This window comes from Ursus maritimus, unplaced genomic scaffold (assembly GCF_017311325.1).
Source record: "Ursus maritimus isolate PB19 unplaced genomic scaffold, ASM1731132v1 scaffold_33, whole genome shotgun sequence".
NCBI classification, from domain to species: Eukaryota; Metazoa; Chordata; class Mammalia; order Carnivora; family Ursidae; genus Ursus; species Ursus maritimus.
Genome location: NW_024425897.1, coordinates 2,091,746 through 2,114,076, shown reverse-complemented (window position 1 = coordinate 2,114,076; position 22,331 = coordinate 2,091,746). Strand labels below are relative to the sequence as shown.

Genomic DNA, 22,331 nt, shown 5'->3' with positions numbered 1-22,331 from the left:
ATATGGTTACCACATGACCCAGCAACTCCACTGTTAGGTATATACCCCAAAGAACTGAAAACAGGTATTCAAAATTTGTAGATGAATGTTCATAACACTATTCTCAATAACCAAAAGGTGAAAATAACTCTGATGTCTATCGCCTAGAGAATGTATAAACAAACTGTGACGTATCAATACAATGGAATATTATTTGGCCATAAAAGAAGATACAGGCTACCACATGGATGAACCTTAGAACATTATACTTAGTGGAATCAGCCAGACCCAAAGGACAAATATTATAGGATTCCATTTATATGAGAATAGGCAAATTCATATATATGAAAACGTGGGTTAGAGCTTACCAGGGTCTCAGGAGAGGGGGAATGGGGAGTTATCGCTTAACAGTTACAGAGTTTCTGTTTGGGATAATGAAAAAGTTTTGGAAATAAATAGTGGTGACAGTTGCAAAATCATGAATGTAACAAATGCCACTCAATTGTACCCTTAAAAATAAATTGTTATGCATATTTTACAATAAACAAAAAGAATGTAACATGCGAAGACCAGTGAATTTTATGGTTTAAATGGGTAAATTGTGTAACATGTAAATTATATCTCAATAAAGCTGTTTAAAAATAAGACTGTGGGCTGAGTCCTAGCTCTGCCACATACCACCTGTGAGACTATCAACAAATTTACACAAACCTTAAGTTCTTTTTTTTTTTTTTTTTAAGATTTTATTTATTTATTTGACACAGAGAGAGACAGCCAGCGAGACAGGGAACATAAGCAGGGGGAGTGGGAGAGGAAGAAGCAGGCTCCCAGCGGAGGAGCCTGATGCAGGGCTTGATCCCAGAACACTGGGATCACGCCCTGAGCCGAAGGCAGACGCTTAACGACTGAGCCACCCAGGCGCCCCACAAACCTTAAGTTCTAAGGGGGTAAAATGGGACTGGTGCCACCTACCCGACAAGATGGCCGTAAGGACTAATTAAAATATTCTCTGTGAAGCCCCTAGCTGATGGTTCTTCTTAACTCAACAGCTATTATCACATACAGAAAACTAAACGACGTCAGCATAATGACCAGGCTGGGACAGGCCCTGCCTGAACCATGCCAGGGCCTCAATTTCATGATATTCTCACCTAATTTACACATTAAGGAAGAGGAACAAAAGCCTTTTAGAGACAATCTTCTCTAATTCACAACCCAATGAGAACATGGTATGTTAGAAGAAAAAAAATGTTATTAAAAATACATGAGGGGCGCCTGGGTGGCACAGCGGTTGGGCGTCTGCCTTCGGCTCAGGGCGTGATCCCGGCGTTGTGGGATCGAGCCCCACATCAGGCTCCTCTGCTATGAGCCTGCTTCTTCCTCTCCCACTCCCCCTGCTTGTGTTCCCTCTCTCGCTGGCTGTCTGTCTCTGTCGAATAAATAAATAAAATCTTTAAAAAAAAAAAAAATACATGAAATTTCTAAAATTCCAAAGGACTTTCAAAGATTCCTACTTTTTATCAAGCACTTGTGATTAAGGGAAAAAAACTCTTTTGGTACACAAGAAGTAGAGTAAGTCAAATTCATAAAACTAGATATTGTTAAGCAAGACCAACAAACATCAATGACAGAAGGGTGGAGAAGGAGCCCATTAGTCCTGATGAAAAGCCCTGAGATTCCTACTACTTAACAGGTGAATATGAGCTTGAGGGCATCTCTGACAAACTATGGTGGGAAGGGGGATCGTTGCTGGAATGTGACAGGAAGTAAGAGTGGCCCTGTTATGTTAGGAGGTATGACCCCGTACAGAGCTCCAGAGCTGAGTCAGGTGTTTGATGATGAACGCGTACGGACCTCACTGTGGATATATACTACAGGCGACACAGACAGAGGAACTCACAGGTGATCCCTGAGAAGCTGAAAAATACAACTAGTACTACTAAAACCTAGCTTTGCTTTGCAGACAACCTGATCTCAGTTAGTAGAAGAATCAGTGAAGAAACTGCTAATGTGAATTTAATCCTAACCAATGAAGCAAAACCCACTGGTTGACATAGAAACCTGAGAATTCCAGGCCAGTCACTGAAGGAAGTTGTGCCATGGGCCTTAGAAAGATTCAGAAGATTCGGAAACCAGATGTAATCCAGTGACTAGGGGTTTCAAAATGGGGAGAAGACAATTCAAGAAGAAATATGAACACAAGCACAGATGACCCCAATGGGAGTGAACAACAAGTAACCTGAGAATGCTGGTGAACTCACACAAAGAACTCTGAGCATAAAAAAGAACATGCGCCAAAGATGAAAGGATATCCTTATACTGATAAGACAGATATCTAAGTACTGACCAAACACACCAGCAAGCAGGAATAAGAGTCCAACTCTGGTCACCTGCCACAGACCTTTACAACATAGGACACTGGTAGACCTACAAAGGGTCAAGTTTCTTGGTTTTGTTAAACCAGGGACAATGGTAGATTCTATAAAATGTAAAAGGCGAGCATGAAATCAAACCTGGACAAAATTCTGAATGCAATTAGCAAACAGATGGTATTTGGAAGGCAGTACAGGCTCAACCAAGAACAAGTTATGCCAAACCAACCTCATTATCTTTTTTTAGATATACGACATAGATCAGGAGAGGCTGCAGAGGAGGACTTGAGTACAAAGATCTAGATCGTGCTTTTATGAAATCTGCAGTTAACATGAAACCGAGGGGGGTGATCAATATGCCAGATGACATAATGAGGATTTTAAAAGATTTAGGTAACTGTATAGATAGATGGTGTATGACAAAAACAAAAAGAAACGCACCCATGACCCCAAACCTGAAGAGGGGAAACTGTAGGGTCACATACTAAAGTCCAAACATTGGGCTAAGCAAACACAGGAAGGGGACTTGTAGTTATTTGTTTCTCCCTGGTGGAGAGCTAAAAGGAACCACTCATGAGACTGTATTCTAGAACTTCCACAAGGATAGAGACCTTTGTCTTCTTCACTACTGAACTCCAACCTCCTTAACAATGTCTGCCACAGTGTAAGTACTCAGTAATCTTTGCTGAAAGAGTGTTTTTGGAGGTGCCCAAGTTGAGACCAGAGGGCCAATGGATTTAGATGCTGCAGAAAGCCAAAAGCATTAGGAAGATGGGCAGACTGAATGATCTATTACTGCAACTTGCCTTTCTTCCCCATCCTGAGTCACCTGAAGCCTCACTTGCAGGCCAAGAAAATGTTAGTCTTCCTCCACAGAATCTGTTCCACTGATTCTGATTCCCACAGATGCCTACTGTCACCAACTGTTATCTTTTCTTTTTGTTAATTAAGTAGGCTCCATGTCCAGTGTAGAGCCCAACATGGGGCTGGAACTCACAACCCTAAGATTGAGATCAAGAGTTGGATGCTTAACTGACTGAGCCAGGCACCCCTCACCAACTGTTTTCTTAACCCATACCACAGGGGAAGGCTCCACCGAGGCTCCATTTGGATGTCTGGATACAAATTTTCATACAGCAAATAATCATAGGTGTACAGCCCCAGAATTAAGGACAATACTAAGAAAGTTCTTCCCTGTCTTTCCTAGTCAGAAAGTATACTGGAATACAAGTGTGTGAGAATATTATAGGGAGACTGAAGCATTTGCTCTAAATTATTTAAAAACCAATAAAATAAAAGGTAAATTGCCTGCAAACTTCAGGACCTCCATCAGTTGGGAGAAATTGGCTATTTTATGCCTCAGGGAAGGCAACATAAGAAAACTATTCATCTCCTCAGCCTAGCCCATTGATGACATGGCAACAGCCCACTTCCTCCACTTTGTCTTTAGCTGCTTTTGCCCAACATACTGCATGCTCTCACCAACCTGCAGCTACTTGGTGGTATGAAGTCTTGTTCACGTAAGCTCTTCCCTCTGCCAGGAATGTCTCCCTGCACTTCACCTAGCTAACTTCTATTCATCCTTCAAAACTCAGCTAGAGGGTTACCTCCTCCAGGAAGGCTTCCCAGACAAATACCCACACTCCCATCTCCTACCCCCCCCCTTCCCCACTTTGTGTTATTAGAGCACTTACCACACTGCTGGTTTCTGTCTCTATTCTCTCACTAGATGGTAAGCACCTTGGTGGAAAGACCCTACAAGACATCTCTCACAGGTTGGCTGGATGAATAGTGAACATCAGAACAAGGGTGCCTTTTAGACTCAAAAGAACTTAAGTAACTTGCCCAAGATCATACCACGAAAAACGAGGACTTGAATGCAGGTCCATGATCTTTCCCTGACCATCTTGCTTTTCCCCACCCCAGGTACCAAGTATTACTTCCCAAATTAAATCCCAAGGATCAACTCACTTCTTGAAAAGAGGTAAGCAAGAGAGAAAAATGACCTGTTTTAAAATCTCCCTTTATGGGCACCTGGGTGGCTCAGTCGGTTGGGCGTCTGCCTTTGGCTCAACTCATGATCCTGGAGTCCCTGGATCGAGCACTGCATTAGGCTCCCTGCTCAGCTGGAAGGCAGCTTCTTCTTCTGCCCCTCACCCCACTCTCATGTGCACACGCATGCTCTCTCTCAAATAAATAAATAAAATCTCTCTTTACTTGCAGGAATGTTCTTTTGAAAATCAAGTTTTATGAAAAAAAGTGTGAAATAATTCATGAAATAAAGTTCACCTAAGCCCTCATCGTTCTAATACCGTCAAGGGAAATAAGGAAGCTTCAATTACTGGCACATTTTGTCCTACTTATTTCACCTTATTTTAATTTTAATACTTTTCCTGGTAACCTAATTGCAAAAGTCTTAAGAGTTATTTTTAACAAGATCAGACAAGCACTAAGTTTTAGAAGATAATGTAACTCATGGAACTATTTATTTATGTTATAGCCAAAAGTCTCATTTAAATATACAGAATGAGAAATACCATTAAGTGGAATTTGGCAGAAGTTTATTTCTCAGGTCCCCCTTATACTCTTGGTGAAACACCAAAGCAAGCCTTTGATGAGACTTACACAGCTAAGGTAGTGTCATGAGGAGACTCGGGTGTGGAGACCTCTTTCTGGGGTCTGAGAAACAAGTAGAACTGCAAAACAGCCAACTATGTGGGTTATCTTAAAATATACATCATTAACCAGGCTCTTAATCCTCATCCTGGTCTAAGGCACCTACCCACCTATCTGCTCAACCAAGCTCTGAAATGATCTCCTTTAGGGGCGCCTGGGTGGCTCATTCAGTTAAGCAGCTGACTCTTGATTCCAGCTCAGGTCATGACCTCAGGGATCTGAGATCTCCTGGGATCAAGCCCCATGTTGGGATTCCCCGCTGAGTGAACTGTCTGCTCAACCATTCTCCCTCTCCCTCTGCCCGACCCCCCACCCCCCCTGCCGTCGCTTGCGCGCACACTCTCAAATAAATAAATAAATAAATAATCCCCTTTATAGCACCTGGTCTTCCACTCTATGAGCTCCCCCCCCCCATGCACACTCTGAGCAATGTGGAGATACAGGTTTCTAAAACGCAGGCACATCTTAGAGCTAGAGGTCAACAGGCAGGTGGCCTAAATGGAGTGAGGTTTTAAACCCTGGCTCAAGTAAGAGCCCAATTCCTGACTGCCTCTATGCAGCCTGGAATTCTGACTGGGTGCCTCGACCCCCATGTGTCTAACACATGTGAGTCACAACAACTCTCTGAATCCTAGCTCTCTACTCCTATGATGAGGCAACAGATGTGACGATGCCTCAAAGGGCAGGAATCACTATGCAAACTGGAAGGCTTTTAGAGCCCGAGCGCCCCATGTAATTTTCGGGTGCTGACATGTGAACTAGGTTAGAGGTGTACACCTGGGCAGGGGCAGGTCTGTGGGGGATGAGAAAGTTGGGAGAGCCTACTCAGCCAAGATTCAGTCTGGTTTCTTTCCTGTTCCTCCACTGGGAAGCATTAAAAGCATGTGGGTCCTCTCTAGACCTAGCACCTGCCATAAGCCTCAGAAGCTCACTCCCTTCTTTACAGCCAACATGAGAGGGAGAAGTAATCGGACTCTGAAACAAACCTTCAAGTGTAGTTTGCTCGGACATTACTCCTCATCCAGAGAAGACGGAGGATAATCAATGGAAACCCCCCCCCACACACACACACAAAATCAATGCTAGCTTTTATTTGTGGACAGGCTGTTCTGTGGGTTAAATTCTGCTTTTTTGAAGCAACAGGCTCCATTACTTCATCCTCTGTCATGTACCTGGGCTGTCTCCCAAACCTGCCCTACTTTGGCCTTGGGGTGAACACACACAGAACAATCACTAGCTTAATCTCAGCTTCTCCAACATATATGCAATTTGATAATAACAACAAAGAGTATTCAACTGTAATCATATTATATAATGATACTTATTTACCTAGTAGTTTGTGGCTCAAAAAGCATTTTCACAATTTATCAACAAATGAAAGAGCCAGGATTTGTAGCATCAAATTCCATGTTCTGACATGTTAATATCGAGGGCCCATCTCACTGCACATATTTTATATCTCGTAAAAAATAACACAAAAAATATATGGGACTGTTCTAAAAACAGGAATTTTGGGGGGTAAGATTTTATTTATTTCACAGAGAGAGACAGCAAGAGAGGGAACACAAGCAAGGGGAGTGTGAGAGGGAGAAGCAGGTTTCCTGCCAAGCGGGGAGCCCGATGTGGGGCTTGATCCCAGGACCCTGGGATCATGACCCGAGCCAAAGGCAGACGCTTAACGGCTGAGCCACCCAGGCGCCCACAAAAGTATGAATTTTTGAAAAAAATCTTTTTTCCCTCCTTAAGTAGGCTCCACACTTAGCGTGGAGCCTGACATGGGGCTTGAACTCACGACCCTGAGATTGAGACCCAAGATGAGATCAAGAGTCGGACACTTAACCAACTGAGCCACCCAGGCACCCAAAAAATCTATTTTTCAAATCCTTCTGTTCTTCCTCTGGGGTTTGTGCTCATTTTATGGTCACTCCAGGTTTACTGGATGTCTCATCAAACTTCTACTTTCTATGATACACAGCTTTATGCTCTCAACAGGCTTATCAACACTGACCTCAGGACTTCTTGGTTCAGAAAGCCACAGTTACAGGCTAAACTTTCCAAGAGTCTTAAAAAAAAAAAAAAAGCTAGTAAGGTCTGAGATATTTTTTTTTTAATTAAAGATTTACTTATTTGATAGGGAGCACGCGCATGCCAAGCACAAGCAGGGGGAGGAGAGGGAGAAGCAGACTCCCCACTGAGCAGGGAGCCCAACATGGGGCTTGATCCCAGCACCCTCGGATCATGACCTAAGCAGAAGGCAGACACTTAACTGACTGAGCCAACCAGGCACCCCAGTCTGAGGTATTGTAAACTTTTATCTCTGCCTAGCCGAAGAGGAATTCTAAGACATTTATTTGTATTTCTCCTCAACTAATCATGACGTTAGAAATATGGAACTGTACAAGTGGCTCTGTGTCTACTTGTATGCTGATTTCATCTCTAAGTCATGGGTCTTTATTAACCATCATCTTTTCTTATTGGAAAGAAAACCAACTACTGTGAGACTAAACTCAGGAGAGAATACACCTTGGGAGAAATAAGGACTAGGAAAGGACAAAAGACTCTTGTAGGACACTCACAATGGATCTTCCAAAATCACCCAGTTATCTTATTCCCCTGAATAGAACTTTATTATTTTTTTTTAAAGATTTTATTTTTATTTATTTGACAGAGCACAAGCAGGGGGAACAAGCAGAGGGAGAGGAAGAAGCAGGCTCACCTAACAGGGAGCCCGATGCGGGGCTCGATCCCAGGACCCTGGGATCATGACCTGAGCTGAAGACACTTAACGACTGAACCACCCAGGCGCCCCCACCCTCTAAACAGAACTTTAAATGAGCAGTCGTTACTTTGCAGAAACAAAGTTAAAACTAAAAATGAAAACCGAATGTCGAAAAGACCCAAAAAACCAGCCCTGTAAATTTTACCTCTAATGCCAAGGCGGTCTTGTCATAAGCACAGGGTACTCTTTTCTGGATGGCTTTTGCAAAGACAGGTCCATTCTGTGTGGATGGCAAAGGGTTGATTGCTGCCCCAGGAGTACTGGAAACTGCAGGTAGAGGAGTTGTGGTCTGAGGTTGAGCATACGCATGAGCGGGTTCTGGGATCCCATAACTGTTGGAATTCCTATTCCCGTGCTTTCCATGTGGTGAGGATCTCACAAGCTTTTCAACATAAGGAACAGGAATCATCCCAATCCGGCCATCCTTGTTCCGGGCGCTCCACCACTGTTCTTCAGGCTTCTCTATTATCACCAGGATCTCACCCTTTTTAAAGGGCAGGTCTTCAGCATCATTCCCAGGAAAATCATAGAGAGTCCGCACATATTCCAGATTTTCTTCTGCTGTAGGCAGGTTGGGTGCTGATACAGATCCCATTGGTGGGCTCGGGTACCTTCAGAGAGAAGGAAAATTAACTCTAAGAGAAAAATCTTACTCGATACCAGTGTTTGTCAAACTTTTAAATAAACCATTCTCCTCTAAGATGAATTATTTCCCTTGCTATATTCTCAATAGTTAAGAAGAATAGTTAAGTCACAGTTTTATGCTCTGCAGTTTGTATTGCCTGAATAGACCTTGTTAAATCACATGTCAATGGCATACACATACACACACCCCCCATCTCTGTTTCACAGAAACCTTTTGTTTACACAGAGATACAACTGGTCTGAATTTATTTTAAAAATCTTGAGTAAGTTCAGTAGCTGCCTTCCTTAGGACACTGTCACAGCCATCACACATTTTTCTTCCTGGCCCTATCTATGCCATGCTTTCCTGCACACTTCCCTGGGCATCCAGACAGAAAATGACGAAGGCTTCAGTTTCTGTGTCCCTCAAAATACAAAAACCAGAAAAGGGTTTATACGTCTGTCAAACTAAAAAAACAAAACAAAACCCAAAAAACCTCATATTCCATTTTATGCAGGAATCATCACCTGAGCATCAAAAAGAAAACACAGACTTTTCACTGCAGAACTCACAGGCAAGAGCTCTCATCAAAGCATCAGTCCACAGACACCACCACACCCCTCCGCTGTGTATTCGCCAAGCTGCAGAATGCCCTCCCAGGGTCAGTTATAAAAGCGCAGTCCCTGCTCTCCAGTAACATCCCATTTGTAATGCCTCTTCTGCAAAAGAAGTATAGAGGTCTCTCTTCACCTAAGAAATGTTCTGAGAAGTTGCAAATACACAACTTTTGGGGAAAAAAAAAAAAGACCTATTTTACCATTAGCTGCGTCCCACCACTTGACTTTTCTAAAGCACAGAATCTATACCAGAGTAACAAACTCTGGGCTTCATCCAAAGAGTCCACATGTCTGAAGTGGCTCTGCCTGCAGAACCATCACCAGAGCCCAGTTCTAGAATAGCCTTGAGGGAGATTAAGCCAGGATAGGAAATGCCTGTTTAACCACTGACCATGGTTTCCAATTTGTTTATCTTTTTTTAAAAGATCATTTATTTATCTAGTTATTTGAGAGAGACCAAGCAGGTGAAGGGACAGAGGAAGTAAGAGAATCCTCAGGCAGTCTCCCTGCTGAGCGGGGAACCTACACAAGCCTCAATCCCAGGACCCTGAGACCGTGACTGAGCCGAAATTGAGAGTCAGCTGCTTAACAGACTAAGCCACCCATGTGCCCCTGTTTTATCATCTATTAGCTCATGTCCACTCTCTTTCCTTCCTCCAATTAATGATCTAAAAAGTTACTTCATATTACAAGGTGATCTCTTATGTTTAAATATTTTAATTTTTTTTTTCCTTTATAAAAAATGCCACTATGCTACAACTTTAAGCAAAAAGGGAAAACAAGGGATGCCTGGCTGGCTCAGTAGGCACAGCATGCAACTCTTGATTTCCTGGTTCTGAGTTCAAGTCCTGTGTTGGGTATAGAGATTACTTAAAAATAAAATAAAATCTTAAAAAACAAAAACAGGGGCGCCTGGGTGACACAGCGGTTAAGCGTCTGCCTTCGGCTCAGGGCGTGATCCCGGCGTTATGGGATCGAGCCCCACATCAGGCTCTTCCGCTATGAGCCTGCTTCTTCCTCTCCCACTTTCCCTGCTTGTGTTCCCTCTCTCGCTGGCTGTCTCTGTCTCTGTCGAATAAATAAATAAAATCTTAAAAAACAAAACAAAACAAAACACCCCCCCCAAAAAAAAACAAAAGAGAAAAAAAAAATCCCACAGCTCCTGCCCCATCATAGCTACTTTTTCACTCCTCCCACTGGCCAAGTTTATGGCTTTTTTTTTTTTTTTAAGATTTATTTATTTATCTGAGAGAGAGAGAGAGCACACAAGAGAGAAGAGGGGCAGAGAGAGAGAATTTCCAAGCAGACTCCCGCTGAGCATGGGGCCCAATGCCAGGCTGGATCTCATGACCCATGAGATCAGGACCTGAGTTGAAACCAAGAGCTGGACGCTTAAGAGACTAAGCCACGCACGCACTCAAATTTTATGGCTTTCTTAAAAGAGTCTTGTGTATGCCCATGGCAGTTTTTCTTTTCTCTTTTTTAAAGATTTTATTTGACAGAGAAACACAGCGAGAGAGGGAACATAAGCAGGGGGAGTGGGAGAGGGAGAAGCGGGCTTCCCGCTAAGCAGGAGCCCGATGTGGGGGCTCGATCCCAGGACTCTGGGATCATGACCTGAGATGAAGGCAGACGCTTAACGATCGAGCCACCCACGCGCCCCCCTGGTAGTTTTTCTGCCTAATATCACACAACAGGTGTTTCCCCATATCACTGGTCTACATGACCATTTACTTTTATGTCAGGATAACATTTCATTCCGTAAGCCTGCAGCAATTAAGCATCCCTGTGTTTCTGGATATTGAGTTTTTCTCTCTCCCTATTTGATCATCAACATCACAAAGTCTTTTGAACATAGTTTCTTGATATTCGATTTTTTTTAGGGAGGGAGGGGGAGACAGAGGGAGAGAATCTTAAGCAGGCTCCACACCCAGCATGGAGTCCAACCTGGGGCTCAATCTCATGATCCTGAGATCACAGCTGGAGCCGAAACCAAGAGTCTGATGCCCAACCAACTGAACCACCTCAATATTAGATTTTTTGTAAAGCCCAGACTTCCAGATTAAAGAACAGGGACATTTTCATGGCCCTTAGTACACACTGCCACACTACTTTCCAAAAGGCAGTCTTCATAATTTGGAAAAACTTACAGCTTTTAAATGCAAATGACTAATTTAATATAATATACTGACCACTGAATTAACAGCAGTCTGTGTATTATGCTGCGGTGGTTAGGAGCTTGATTTAAAACCTCTAAGATCTCAGGGGGTCTGCTTCTTCCCTCTCCCTCTGCTGCTCCCCTCACTTGTGCTCTGTGTCAAATAAATAAAATCTTTAAGAAAAGAAACCCCTCTAAGATCTTATTGCTTATTAACAACAATGTGATACCGAGCGGCAAAATGCTTAATATCAATACATTTAAAAGAGAGCAGGAGTAGGAGCAGCAACAGTAATGAGTTGACGCTACCTATGTCAGGCACTGTTCGCAGTCTATACAGACTTTAACTTATTTCATCCTCTCAGCAATCCTGTGATTATCCCCATCTTACAGACGAGGAAGCCAATGCCAACACAGATTTGTACTCAGGCAGTCTGGTTTGGGAGTACTCACTCATAACCTCTAAGCTAGTCAGCCTCAGGAATAAACCCCACGTCTTTCGGGTTCATGGGAATCAACGTCAAATTATGTGTGAAACACGCACAATAGTTCCTGGTTGTTACTGAGCATCCAGTTAGTTCCCCACCCCTACCCTCTTTAAGGTACACCCTGCCCCTATTTCAAGGGCCACAGACAATCTGTGAAAAGTTTGAGTGGTACTACAAAAATCTCAGATACTTTACTAAAAGCACAATCAGTTCCATCTCAGACCCCATCCAAGGGTATTTCATTTTCTGTATACTTGAAAAGTTAACAGCAGTTAGTTCTACAACACAAATTATGAGGATACTAGTACAGTTTCAGTGGGGATTAACATTAATGAAATTCATCTACCCAGGTAGATTTACTACGTACTAAGAACTTGGGAGACAGACAATGAAATAAAACCAGGTTCTTGCTCTTAAAAGACCGCCAATTTAGCATAGAGACTGGAAGACAAAATCACAGCACAATGAGTAATTAATGTGCCATGACAGAAGTTGACAGGGTCAAGGAGCACTCAAAGGAGTGAGTTCTGTTAAGGGGCAGAACAGGCAAGGAGGCAATGCACTAGAAGCTGAAGACTAGCCCCCTTTGGAATTGAAAGATCTTGATGAAGACAGGCTTACATAATTTGGTTCTAAATCAGAAAAAGACTAGAGGCCTGAAGGTTCAAACGTTCCTTTCCCCAGCCTCCCCACACCTCACGGGGCACACTGGTCATTCCTATAAGCACTGAATAGGAGCTCTGCGGGCAAGGCCCTCAAGGTTGACAAACTTCCCTAAAAAGTTGGTACATGTTTGAGGTTTTGCGGACTATACATACGGACTATGTTGTATATCCTTCTTTTTTAAAAATACAACCTTTCGAAAATTAAGAACCATTCTTAGCTTCAGTACACTACCAAAACTGAGTATGGCCTAGAAGTCTGCAAACTATGGCCTGTGGGCCATTCAGCCTACTGTACAGTTTTGTAAATGAAGTTTTATTACAACAGAGCCAAATTCACTCATTTAAGTATTGTCTGTGACTGCTTTTGTGCTGTAAGGGCATAGCTGAGAAACTGTGAGAGACTATATGGCCTGTAAAGCTTAAAATATTTACCATCTGCCCCCTTATTGAAAGTTTGCTGATTCATTGTCTAGATTACTGGGTTGAAAGAGCAGAGGGTGCTTTTCAACTTTCAGTAACTCCCTGGTGAGGGGAATGTATGCAAATCTGACAAAGATGGAGGACAGCTTATACTTTCTACACCATTATATTGCTATAGTGACTGTGGGGCTCATTTCCCGATTTAGTACATGCACAGATATCCCTAAATTTCAAATCAAATCAATCCCCCAGCCACATCCCTGACATAAATTCAAAGTCTTCCACCCCATATCCTCAAACTCATGTATTCATCAAAATTCACTGCAAATTACACATTAGTTCCACTGCAGGCATGAAACCATGATGATGCCAGGGCAGATTATCTTGCCCTTTCCATTAGGTCCCACAGCCCAAAGTAATATGTAACATAAAATTGGAACAATTCATTGTTTCTCATTTCGATTTGTTCCTTACTGTAAAAGAGCACCTGTAATCTCCTCTTTAAATTTTACAAAGAGGGGCGCCTGGGTGGCTCAGTTGGTTAAGCACCTGCCTTCAGCTCAGGTCATGATCCTGGAGTCCCGGGATCGAGCCCCATGTCGGGGTCCCTGCTCAGCGAGGAGTCTGCTTCTTCCTCTGGCCCTCACCCCGCTCATGCTCTCTCTCTCTAATAAATAAAATCTCTAAAAAAATAAAATTAATTTTACATTCAAAGAGTTTTCCAAGCCCTTTCAAATACTCTAAGACCCATGCTTCTCCCTGTCTTGTGTCTATGGTACACAACATACTGAGCAAGAAGGCCCTGGATGACTAACTGGAAATTGGCCTTTCCTACCTAATGTCAATGAACCCCCTCTCCTTAAGGTAAAAACGATTCTAAGCTTCATGGAATAAAGCACAGATAAAACATTTTCTTCAAACTGAGCATTAGTATCTTCTAAGCTTAAAATTTCCTTCATGCAAAAGAAGGAATACAACTTCTGAGAGGAGAATTTCAAAGGTACTGGTAATCTGGTTTTTTAAAGGGGTCACATGGGTATTGATGATTTTTCTTATTTTTTTTTTAAAGATTTTATTTATTTATTTGACAGAGATAGAGACAGCCAGCGAGAGAGGGAACACAAGCAGGGGGAGTGGGAGAGGAAGAAGCAGGCTCACAGCGGAGGAGCCTGATGTGGGGCTCGATCCCACAATGCTGGGATCACGCCCTGAGCCGAAGGCAGACGCCCAACCGCTGTGCCACCCAGGCGCCCCGATGATTTTTCTTATTATATCCATGATATACATATACTCTCTTGTATGTATTAAAATATTTCACAGTAAAAACTAGGGAAAACAAAACAAAACAGATAAGAGAATCAATTCTTTTTAAAGACTTATTTACTGGGATGCCTGGGTAGCTCAGTTAAGTGCCCGACTTTTTTTCTTTCTTTTTTTAAGATTTTATTTATTTATTTGAGATAGAGAGAGAGACAGCCAGCGAGAGAGCGAACACAAGCAGGGGGAATGGGAGAGGAAGAAGCAGGCTCCTAGCGGAGGAGCCTGATGCGGGGCTCGATCTCAGAATGCCGGGATCACGCCCTGAGCCAAAGGCAGATGCTTAACGACTGAGCCACCCAGGCGCCCCTAAGCGCCCGCCTCTTGATTTCAGCTCAGGACAGGATCTCCCAGTCCTGGGATTGAGCCCTGCATCAGGCTCCCTGCTCACCAGAGAGTCTGCTTGTCTCCCTCTCCCTGCTGTGTCTCTCTTTCAAATAAATAAATCTTAAATAAATAAAGACTTATTTATTTGAGAAAGGGAGTACTCAAGAGTGGGGGGAGGGTAAAGGTAGAGAATCCTCAAGCAGACCCGACCCCCACTCCCCCCCTCAGCAGGAACTGGACACTCCCCCACCTCTTCTGAGCTGAAACCAAGAGTCTGATGCTCAACCGACTAAAAGTCACCCAGGCGCCCTGGTAAGAGAATCAATTCTAAGAAGACTGGTTAAAAACCTCTCTAGTGAAACGGCACTGAATACTGAGGACCCTACCTTTCCATCCCTAGATATTCACAACATCACTTAACAGCTCTCTTTCTATGCCTGTGGCTACCTCTCCACCCCATTCCACGGCTCTTATGCTCATTCTGTGTATTCCATCTAAGGTTAGACTCCCAAATCTACACTATTTAGCCCCCAACTCTCTTCTCAATAACAAACTCATCAGATTGCTAAACTTGGCTTCCAGCAAGCATCTCAAAGAGTCTCCCTATTGAAAACAATCATCCCCCCTCACCCTGATCAGTTCTCTTCTCTTCTTTCAATTAGAGATACCACTCAATCATCCCTGAAGTCATACCTCTTTCTTCACCATCTAGATGCAATTGCCCAGTGAAAACTGTTAAGTTTCTACTTTATAGTCCCAAAGCATGTGATCTTAGTTCGGCTTCTCCGAATTCCTTCTCCCGTTAACAGCCCTTAATTACTCCTACACCCTGGACTCTCTCCCTACCCAGTCCCACACCAGAACAGTTTCTAAAAAGTAAAACTGGCCATGGCAATTCTCTTCTCAAAAACTTAGACAGCTCCCACTGTTAAACTCATTCACAAAGCACAGGAGGCCCTTCACAATTTAGCATTACTCTTCCTTCCTACCTCACTTCCCATCACTCACATTAATTACAACTTTGTGCCTTTCCCAGCAGGCACTGCCACCACCTTTTCTCCCCTTCTCATTTCTTTTTTCAAGCCTTCCCTGACCCCTCAGTTGATCATTCTTGCTTTTAAGCTCCCAAGATATTCTATTTTAACTTATTCAATATACTAACCTTCTCAAGGGCTAAAACCATGATTTATTTCCATTATATGCCTTGACACTAGTATTGGGCTTTGGTGTAGAGTAGGCGCAATACATGCAATTCCTGCTAATAAAAATAAAATGCCAAAGACAAAGGGAAGCATTTCCCATTTCTGTTTCTTTTTTTTTTCTCCTTCTGAAAACACAAAAACTTCAGCACTCCAATTCCCTATATCTGTTTAATTCTGTTATACAGACAAAGAAATCCTGTATGCCATTTGGTTTGCTGTCCAAGCCTCTTCACTTCACCACTGTACCATTCATGCTCGACAGTCATCATTCCAGACTAGTTGCCACATGCCTAGTGGCCCCACCTTACTTGGTATGATCTTAGCTCAGACTCTAAAATAATCTGAACTCCCACTAATAAGCACTGTCCCCTTTTACTTATCAGGAACAACTGAAATATTTTAGCCTGAAGGAAACCTTAGAAATAATCTAGTCCAACTCTTGAGGTCAAAAGAAAAATTCTTTCTAAGGTTAAAAAAAAAAAAAAAAAATTTCTGTACTTGAGCCTTAAATAAGAGAAAAGTCACAAATCAAATGGCTACCAGCACTTTACATGCCATGGGAACGTAACTCTTAACTGGGCAAGCTTCCACTCCGAGCATGATGACCATGCTCTTGTACCTCATCTGAATCAAATTTAGAGGATTCAAACTACTGGTAAGAGGAAAATCAAAGGTTTATGCACAGTACCAAATTCTACGCTAATCAAAATTACTAGTAATCCTCCCCCACTCCTAATCCTAAGAGTCCAGATTTGAGTTCCCTCAAATATTCAGAACAGAGGATGTGGGAGGAGGTGTGACCGTGTGGCCTGCGGCATCCTCTGGTCCATGCAGGGCTTGGCTTCTGCATCACAGGTGGGAGGGCCCTCCTCTGGGCACTCAGGTTAATCTGGGCATCCTTTTTCAACTACTCTACCATAGTAGACAGCATGGAGATGGCCTTTTAAAAAATCTCAGCATCAGGGATGCCTGGATGGCTCAGTTAAGCGTCTACCTTCAGCTCAGGTCATGGTCCCAGGGTGCTGGGATCAAGATCCGCACTGGGTTCCTTGCTCACTGGGGAGCCTGCTTCTCCCCCTGCTTGTGCTCTCTTTCTCTCTGACAAATTAATAAATAAAATCTTAGGGGCGCCTGGGTGGCACAGCGGTTAAGCATCTGCCTTCGGCTCAGGGCGTAATCCCGGTGTTATGGGATCGAGCCCCACATCAGGCTCCTCCGCTATGAGCCTGCTTCTTCCTCTCCCACTCCCCCTGCTTGTGTTCCCTCTCTCGCTGGCTGTCTCTATCTCTGTCAAATAAATAAATAAAATCTTTTAAAAATAAATAAATAAATAAATAAAATCTTAAAAACAAAACAAAACAAAACCATTTCAGCACCAGTAACCTTCTCCAGAATATGACAGGGAGGGGCGCCTGGGTGGCTCAGTCGTTGGGCGTCTGCCTTCCAGTGTTCTGGGATAGAGCCCCACATTGGGCTCCCTGCTTAGCGGGAGGCCTGCTTCTCCTTCTCTCACTCTCCCTGCTTGTGTTCTCTCTCTGGCTGCCTCTCTCTGTCAAATAAATAAATAAAATCTTAAAAAAAAAGAAAGAAAGAAAGAAAGAAAGAATAGGACAGGGATTGTTGATTCAATGTTAGTTCCGTGTTACTAGGTACATGAGATGCGCAATGTCTGTTGACAAAATCAAAGATTTTCTCTATGGGTCCACTTGCCTTAGTTAAAAAACTTCTCAGCTTTTCCTCCTAGCCTTCCTATAGCTGTATAAGCTAAAACTAGAGAATTTTATAAGCAAAGCAAGCCATGCAAAACACAGTTTCTAAACCACAGGAAAATGGATTTCATATCTAAACAATCCATTTAGGAACCTTCTGAAACACTCTGTCATTAAACTGGAAATCACCTCCATTAAATAAAAAAAACGCTAGCACTTACCTGAATATTAACTATAACTTAATGAACAGAATCTTAAACATATTTATAATCAAATAAATTAGAGGTGAAAACCACCACAGGTTTTGTTTATCAGATCAACTATAATATAAAAATTATACCTATGTCTGGGGCACCTGGGTGGCTCAGTCAGTTAAGTGTCCGACTCTTGGTTTAGACTCAGGTCATGATCTCAGGGTCCTGAGATCAAGCCCCTCATTGGGCTCCCCACGGAGTCGGCTTGTCCCTCTCCCTCTGCTCCTCCCTGGCACTAGCCCCCCAACCCTCTCATCAATAAAAATAAAATCTTTAAAAAAAAATTACACCCACATGTTGAAAGAGAATCCTTTAGGGTCACTCAAAATCAACAAAAGCCATCTGACATGATATGACACTTTTTGGGGGTTAAATTTAAAACTCACCACAGGAACACCACAGACAAATACAAAAAGCAATTGATAAGATAAACTGAGAGGACACAAAGTTACAAATGTACCAAGTCATCTTTGTTTCTTCCTTTCTCTTCCCTCACCATCCCCCCTCCCATCAGCAACATCAGTCTTAACTCCAAAACAGGCACCTCAAGTTACAGCTCTACCTACATCAGTCTGTATGAGCTGTGACCTATATGTCATCAGCCACAATCATTTTGCACCCAGGTAACAGCGACAACTCCAGATCACTCCTGTGGTTCAAACTTCTTCCATGGCACCCACTGCACTTTAAATAAAATCCAACTTCCTTATCTTGACCATTACATCCCCTAACTCTTCTTACAGAACCCTTTACTTAAGTACCACACTCCCAACCCAATCGCTATCTGACTTCAGGACTTTGTGTAAACTCTTCCTTATGACTGGAGGGTCTTCCCTTCTTCTTAGCCCAGGCCTTCCCAAGGCTTGTCTCTTCTCTACCCTTAGGTGGCTTCATGCTTTCCCTGACCACGACGTCAGTTAGGTCCCTCCCATTATATTCTCTCTGCTCAGCCTCACTTCCTTCACAGCATTTATTAACCTGGTAGTTTATTTATTTCCCCACTTTTTAGTTTGTCTCTTTCAATAAAATAGAAGTTCTATCATGGAGAAAGTACATCTGACACCCATTGTTCTCAGTCACTATCACTGGTATAGAACTCTTGTAAATATTTGAATAAAAATATAAAACTAGGGGTGCCGGCGTGATTCAGTCGGTTATGTGTCTGACTTTGGCTTGGGTCATGATCCCAGGGTCTGGGGATAGAGCCCTACAGTGGGCTCCCTGCTCAGTGGGGAGTCTGCCTCTCCCTCTCCATTTGCTTCTCCCCCAGCTCATGCTCTCTCTCAAATAAAGAAATTCTTTAAGAAAAAAATACAAAACCAAATGTTTAGGAACATTCCAATAAAAAAGATCAGACTAGAAAACAAGCACCAGTCCTTAAATTGTGAGGAAGTCATTCGGTTGTAATTTTTCACTAAGCAAAAATTTTAAAAATGAACTTCTAGGTAAAGGCTACAAAACTGGCCTTAAGAACTCAGTTTTGATGCCTAAACCACTTAATGTATCTTGTCTGGGGTGTGAAGAGGCATTAAACTGACTTGCATTTGGCCAAGGTTTTAGGGTACCTCTAGTTTTCTACGAAGGCTGAAAACATATCAAACCAATCTTCGAATTTCAGGCTTGGGGGAGAAAATCCAAAGATTAAGAAAGTAAATCCAGTCTGGATCTAAGTCAATCAGAATTGTGATCGCCCTCAGAGATACCAGCAGAAAATAAAAACCTAAATTACAGCAACACGCCTGGGGCAGAGAGTGAAAAGGAGAAACAATTACAGCTGTAAGTGGGAGGGTCAGGGAAAGGCCCTATGATTTGAAGGGCGGAACAGCAGTTAAGATTTCGATAGGTGAGGAGCGGGGTGGGGCTAAGCATCAACCAAGAGCCAGCAGCCCAGCCAACAGCTGGAGCAAAGGTACAAAGGTGTGAGAAGGTACGCAGGGATGGCTACCAGGGATTAAATGAGTTGCCTAGTAGGACTGCACTAAAGAAAGAACAAGGTGGGGAGTGGGGGCAGGACAGGCATCCAAAACAGAAAGTTATATTTGGTATCTGTTAAGACATATGTATGAAAAATGTGGAGTTGTTTTTGTTGGTGATGGGAAGCCACTGCAGCATATTCCTTTTTTCTCTAGAAGGAGATCAGACCATTTACTCACCCTTTCTGAAACCACTGTATTAAAATACCTGTCGCCTCAAAGCAAGCACAATGCCTTGCACACAGCATGGCTTAACAAATGCCTGAAATTAATGATACTAATTCACCTCCACGAGTCGGAGAAGTAATTCACTTAAACATATTAAAAATCTCATTACAGTTGGTTCTAATATTTTCTCCAACCCCTTGTATCAGAAAATACTGCGCTGAAAGTTGACTTCAATTACCAGCATCTTTGGGGACCTGGAGATTTCACCAATCAGATTCTTGGTGCCTAGGTCTTTGTTATACACTATTTGATTTATAACCACTTTCTCCCAGTTTTTAAAGTCCATTTAGTTCAGCAGTTAATCTTACAGTCATTATACTGTCATGGCTTTGTTTCTTCTCTCTCATTCCACGGAAGCAACACTTACGCATCCAGTGGGTGCTCCTTAATTATTATAGCCTTTAATGGTTAAAGCTCAGAGGAACATCTTCTCAGCAATTTTACAAAATCAGAAACATCTCATTCCAAAAATCAGCACCCTATCCTTTTAAAACAGCAGTTCAAGAAGCAAAATGGGCAGTAAAATACCCTTCACTTAAAAAAATTCCAGGCAATTTCTTCAGTTCAAATTTGGTATAATTTAAAAAAAGACACGTGATAAAACACTGAAAACAAATTAAGGCAAATAATCAAATAAAATAATGCATATTACTTGGAAAAGAGGATGCTGGATGCTTTACTAAATCATTAGTCTTACAGATGTACAAAACGTACCTCTAAAATTAAGCTAGAATAAAGAAAGTGTCGCTCAAAAATTTCCCTTAGTAATTAACATTCTAGCTTTATTCCTCCTTAGAATTTAATCAAGTGGATTTCTGGCCTATTAATGGTCGAGCCTGGGGGTAAACTATACAATAAAAACTAAAAAATATGTCCTCGCTGAAGCCAGTGCACCCTCTTCTAAAATTTCTGTAATTATAAAACAAAAGGTGTCTGGTGTAACTCAAACTTGGCACCAAGATATCAATATATGGTTCTGATATTTCACTGTTCAAGGTTTTGTTTCTAAACGCGCACTTTCATTTGTCGACTGTTCGTTCCAAAGGCTGCAGTCCAAGAGTTCTTAAACTGGAGCAGGGAGCCCAAGAACCTTGAATGGTGTGTAAAGTTGTGTGTACGTGCATTTTTAGGGAGGGGGAAATGACATGGCTACCTTAAGATTCTCAACGAAGTCTGTGGTCCAAAAAACGTTTAAAAACAACAAAAACTCTTCTTTAGTAGGATAACCCAATAGATAACGTGACGAAAGGCAGAAAGCGGGCATTTTAACTATGCAACCGCCGATAAACATGTTTAAAACGCATCCCCTCATCCAGTGACCCAGATCCTGACACTAGCCTTCCGTTCAGAATGCCTTCTGGAAAATAATTTGGTTCAGAATGGGGTGAAACGGGGTCAATCACACACCCCCACCCCCTTCGATCGATCCCAAGCGAACCAGCCCCTGCCATCGACCCTCCTCCGAGGTCGGAGTGGGCTGTGTGCCCGGGAAGCGCGGGCGCTCGCGTACCTGGGCGCGGGCTCGATTAGGGTGGTGGTGTCCAGGTAGTGGATCTTGTAGAACTCCAGCAGGGCCGGCAAGTGGTCAAACTCCTGGTCCCCGATCTTAAAACGGCGGTTGGGCAGCGAGTTGATGATGTAGTGGGAGACCCGCGAGTTCTCCGACACGGACAGCACATAATCCCCGGGGCAGGTGGAGGAATCGCGAACTAGGAACATACCGTGGCGCTGGCCCTGGAGCCGGGTCTGCGCCTCCTGGCGAGACACCGGCCCCATGTACCAGGCGGAGCGGTCTGAAGAGTCGAACCTGGCGGAGGACATGGTGTCGGGCCGGAGCTCTGCGGCGAGTCGGGGCGGCGGCTGCTCTCGTCTGTTCTGGACGCCTTTGCCCGACAGACGGCTTTGCGGCCAAGGAAGGGCCTCTTGGCACACCTCGAGGCGCGCTTAGAGGGCCGAGACAGCACCTTCCTCTCGGCTCCGGGCCCGCAGCATCCTCCGCCGCCGCCCGCCTGCTCCGCGGCCGCCTCACGGAGGAAGCCGGCCCTGGGAATGCAGGGCACAGCCCGAGGTCGGGGCGGGAGAAGCCGAGCCGCAGCGGAGGCCGCCCCGGGATTATCGGGCTTCCCGGCGTACCGGGGATGCTTCCAGTCACTCCTGGCCCGGAACGCGCCGACTCCGTGCCCCCCACGGCTCTGCAATGAATCCCGCCGCCACACGAAGCACCGGACTCCCAGGAGTGTCGCGCCTCCGGGGCGGTTTTGCCCAGCCCGTTCCCAAAAGCCACAGCAACAAAATGGCGGACGCGGGAGAAGCGGCCGGCCACCTCCCCCCTCCGCTCAGCGCGCTCGATCTGCGCACGCGCGGGCTCTGGCTCCCAGCTGCCGCCCGGGCCCTCCCCATGACGTCGCGTGGCGCGGCCAATCAGGAGGACGCTCGTGACGGTCGGGGCGTGCGCCGCTTTCGGCCGCTCCCGCGTTCCGGGAGAAGGCGGGGAAGGTGGAGGAGGTGGAGGAGGTGGAGGAGGTGGAGGAGGTGGAGGAGG

General features: G+C 43.9%; 1 protein-coding gene across 1 annotated transcript in view; it reads right to left on the bottom strand.

Annotated features, from left to right (window-relative positions):
• Positions 1 to 22,152, bottom strand: part of CRKL (CRK like proto-oncogene, adaptor protein) — a 39,906-nt gene extending 17,754 nt beyond the window's left edge. Inside the window, exons 1-2 of the mRNA XM_008697556.2 lie at positions 21,300 to 22,152; positions 7,952 to 8,417 (exon numbers count right to left, since the gene is read on the bottom strand). Coding sequence (XP_008695778.1) covers positions 7,952 to 8,417; positions 21,300 to 21,610 — 777 coding nt within the window. The 5' untranslated portion in view covers positions 21,611 to 22,152. The remainder of the gene's footprint in view (positions 1 to 7,951; positions 8,418 to 21,299) is intronic.
• Positions 22,153 to 22,331: the final 179 nt, after the last annotated feature.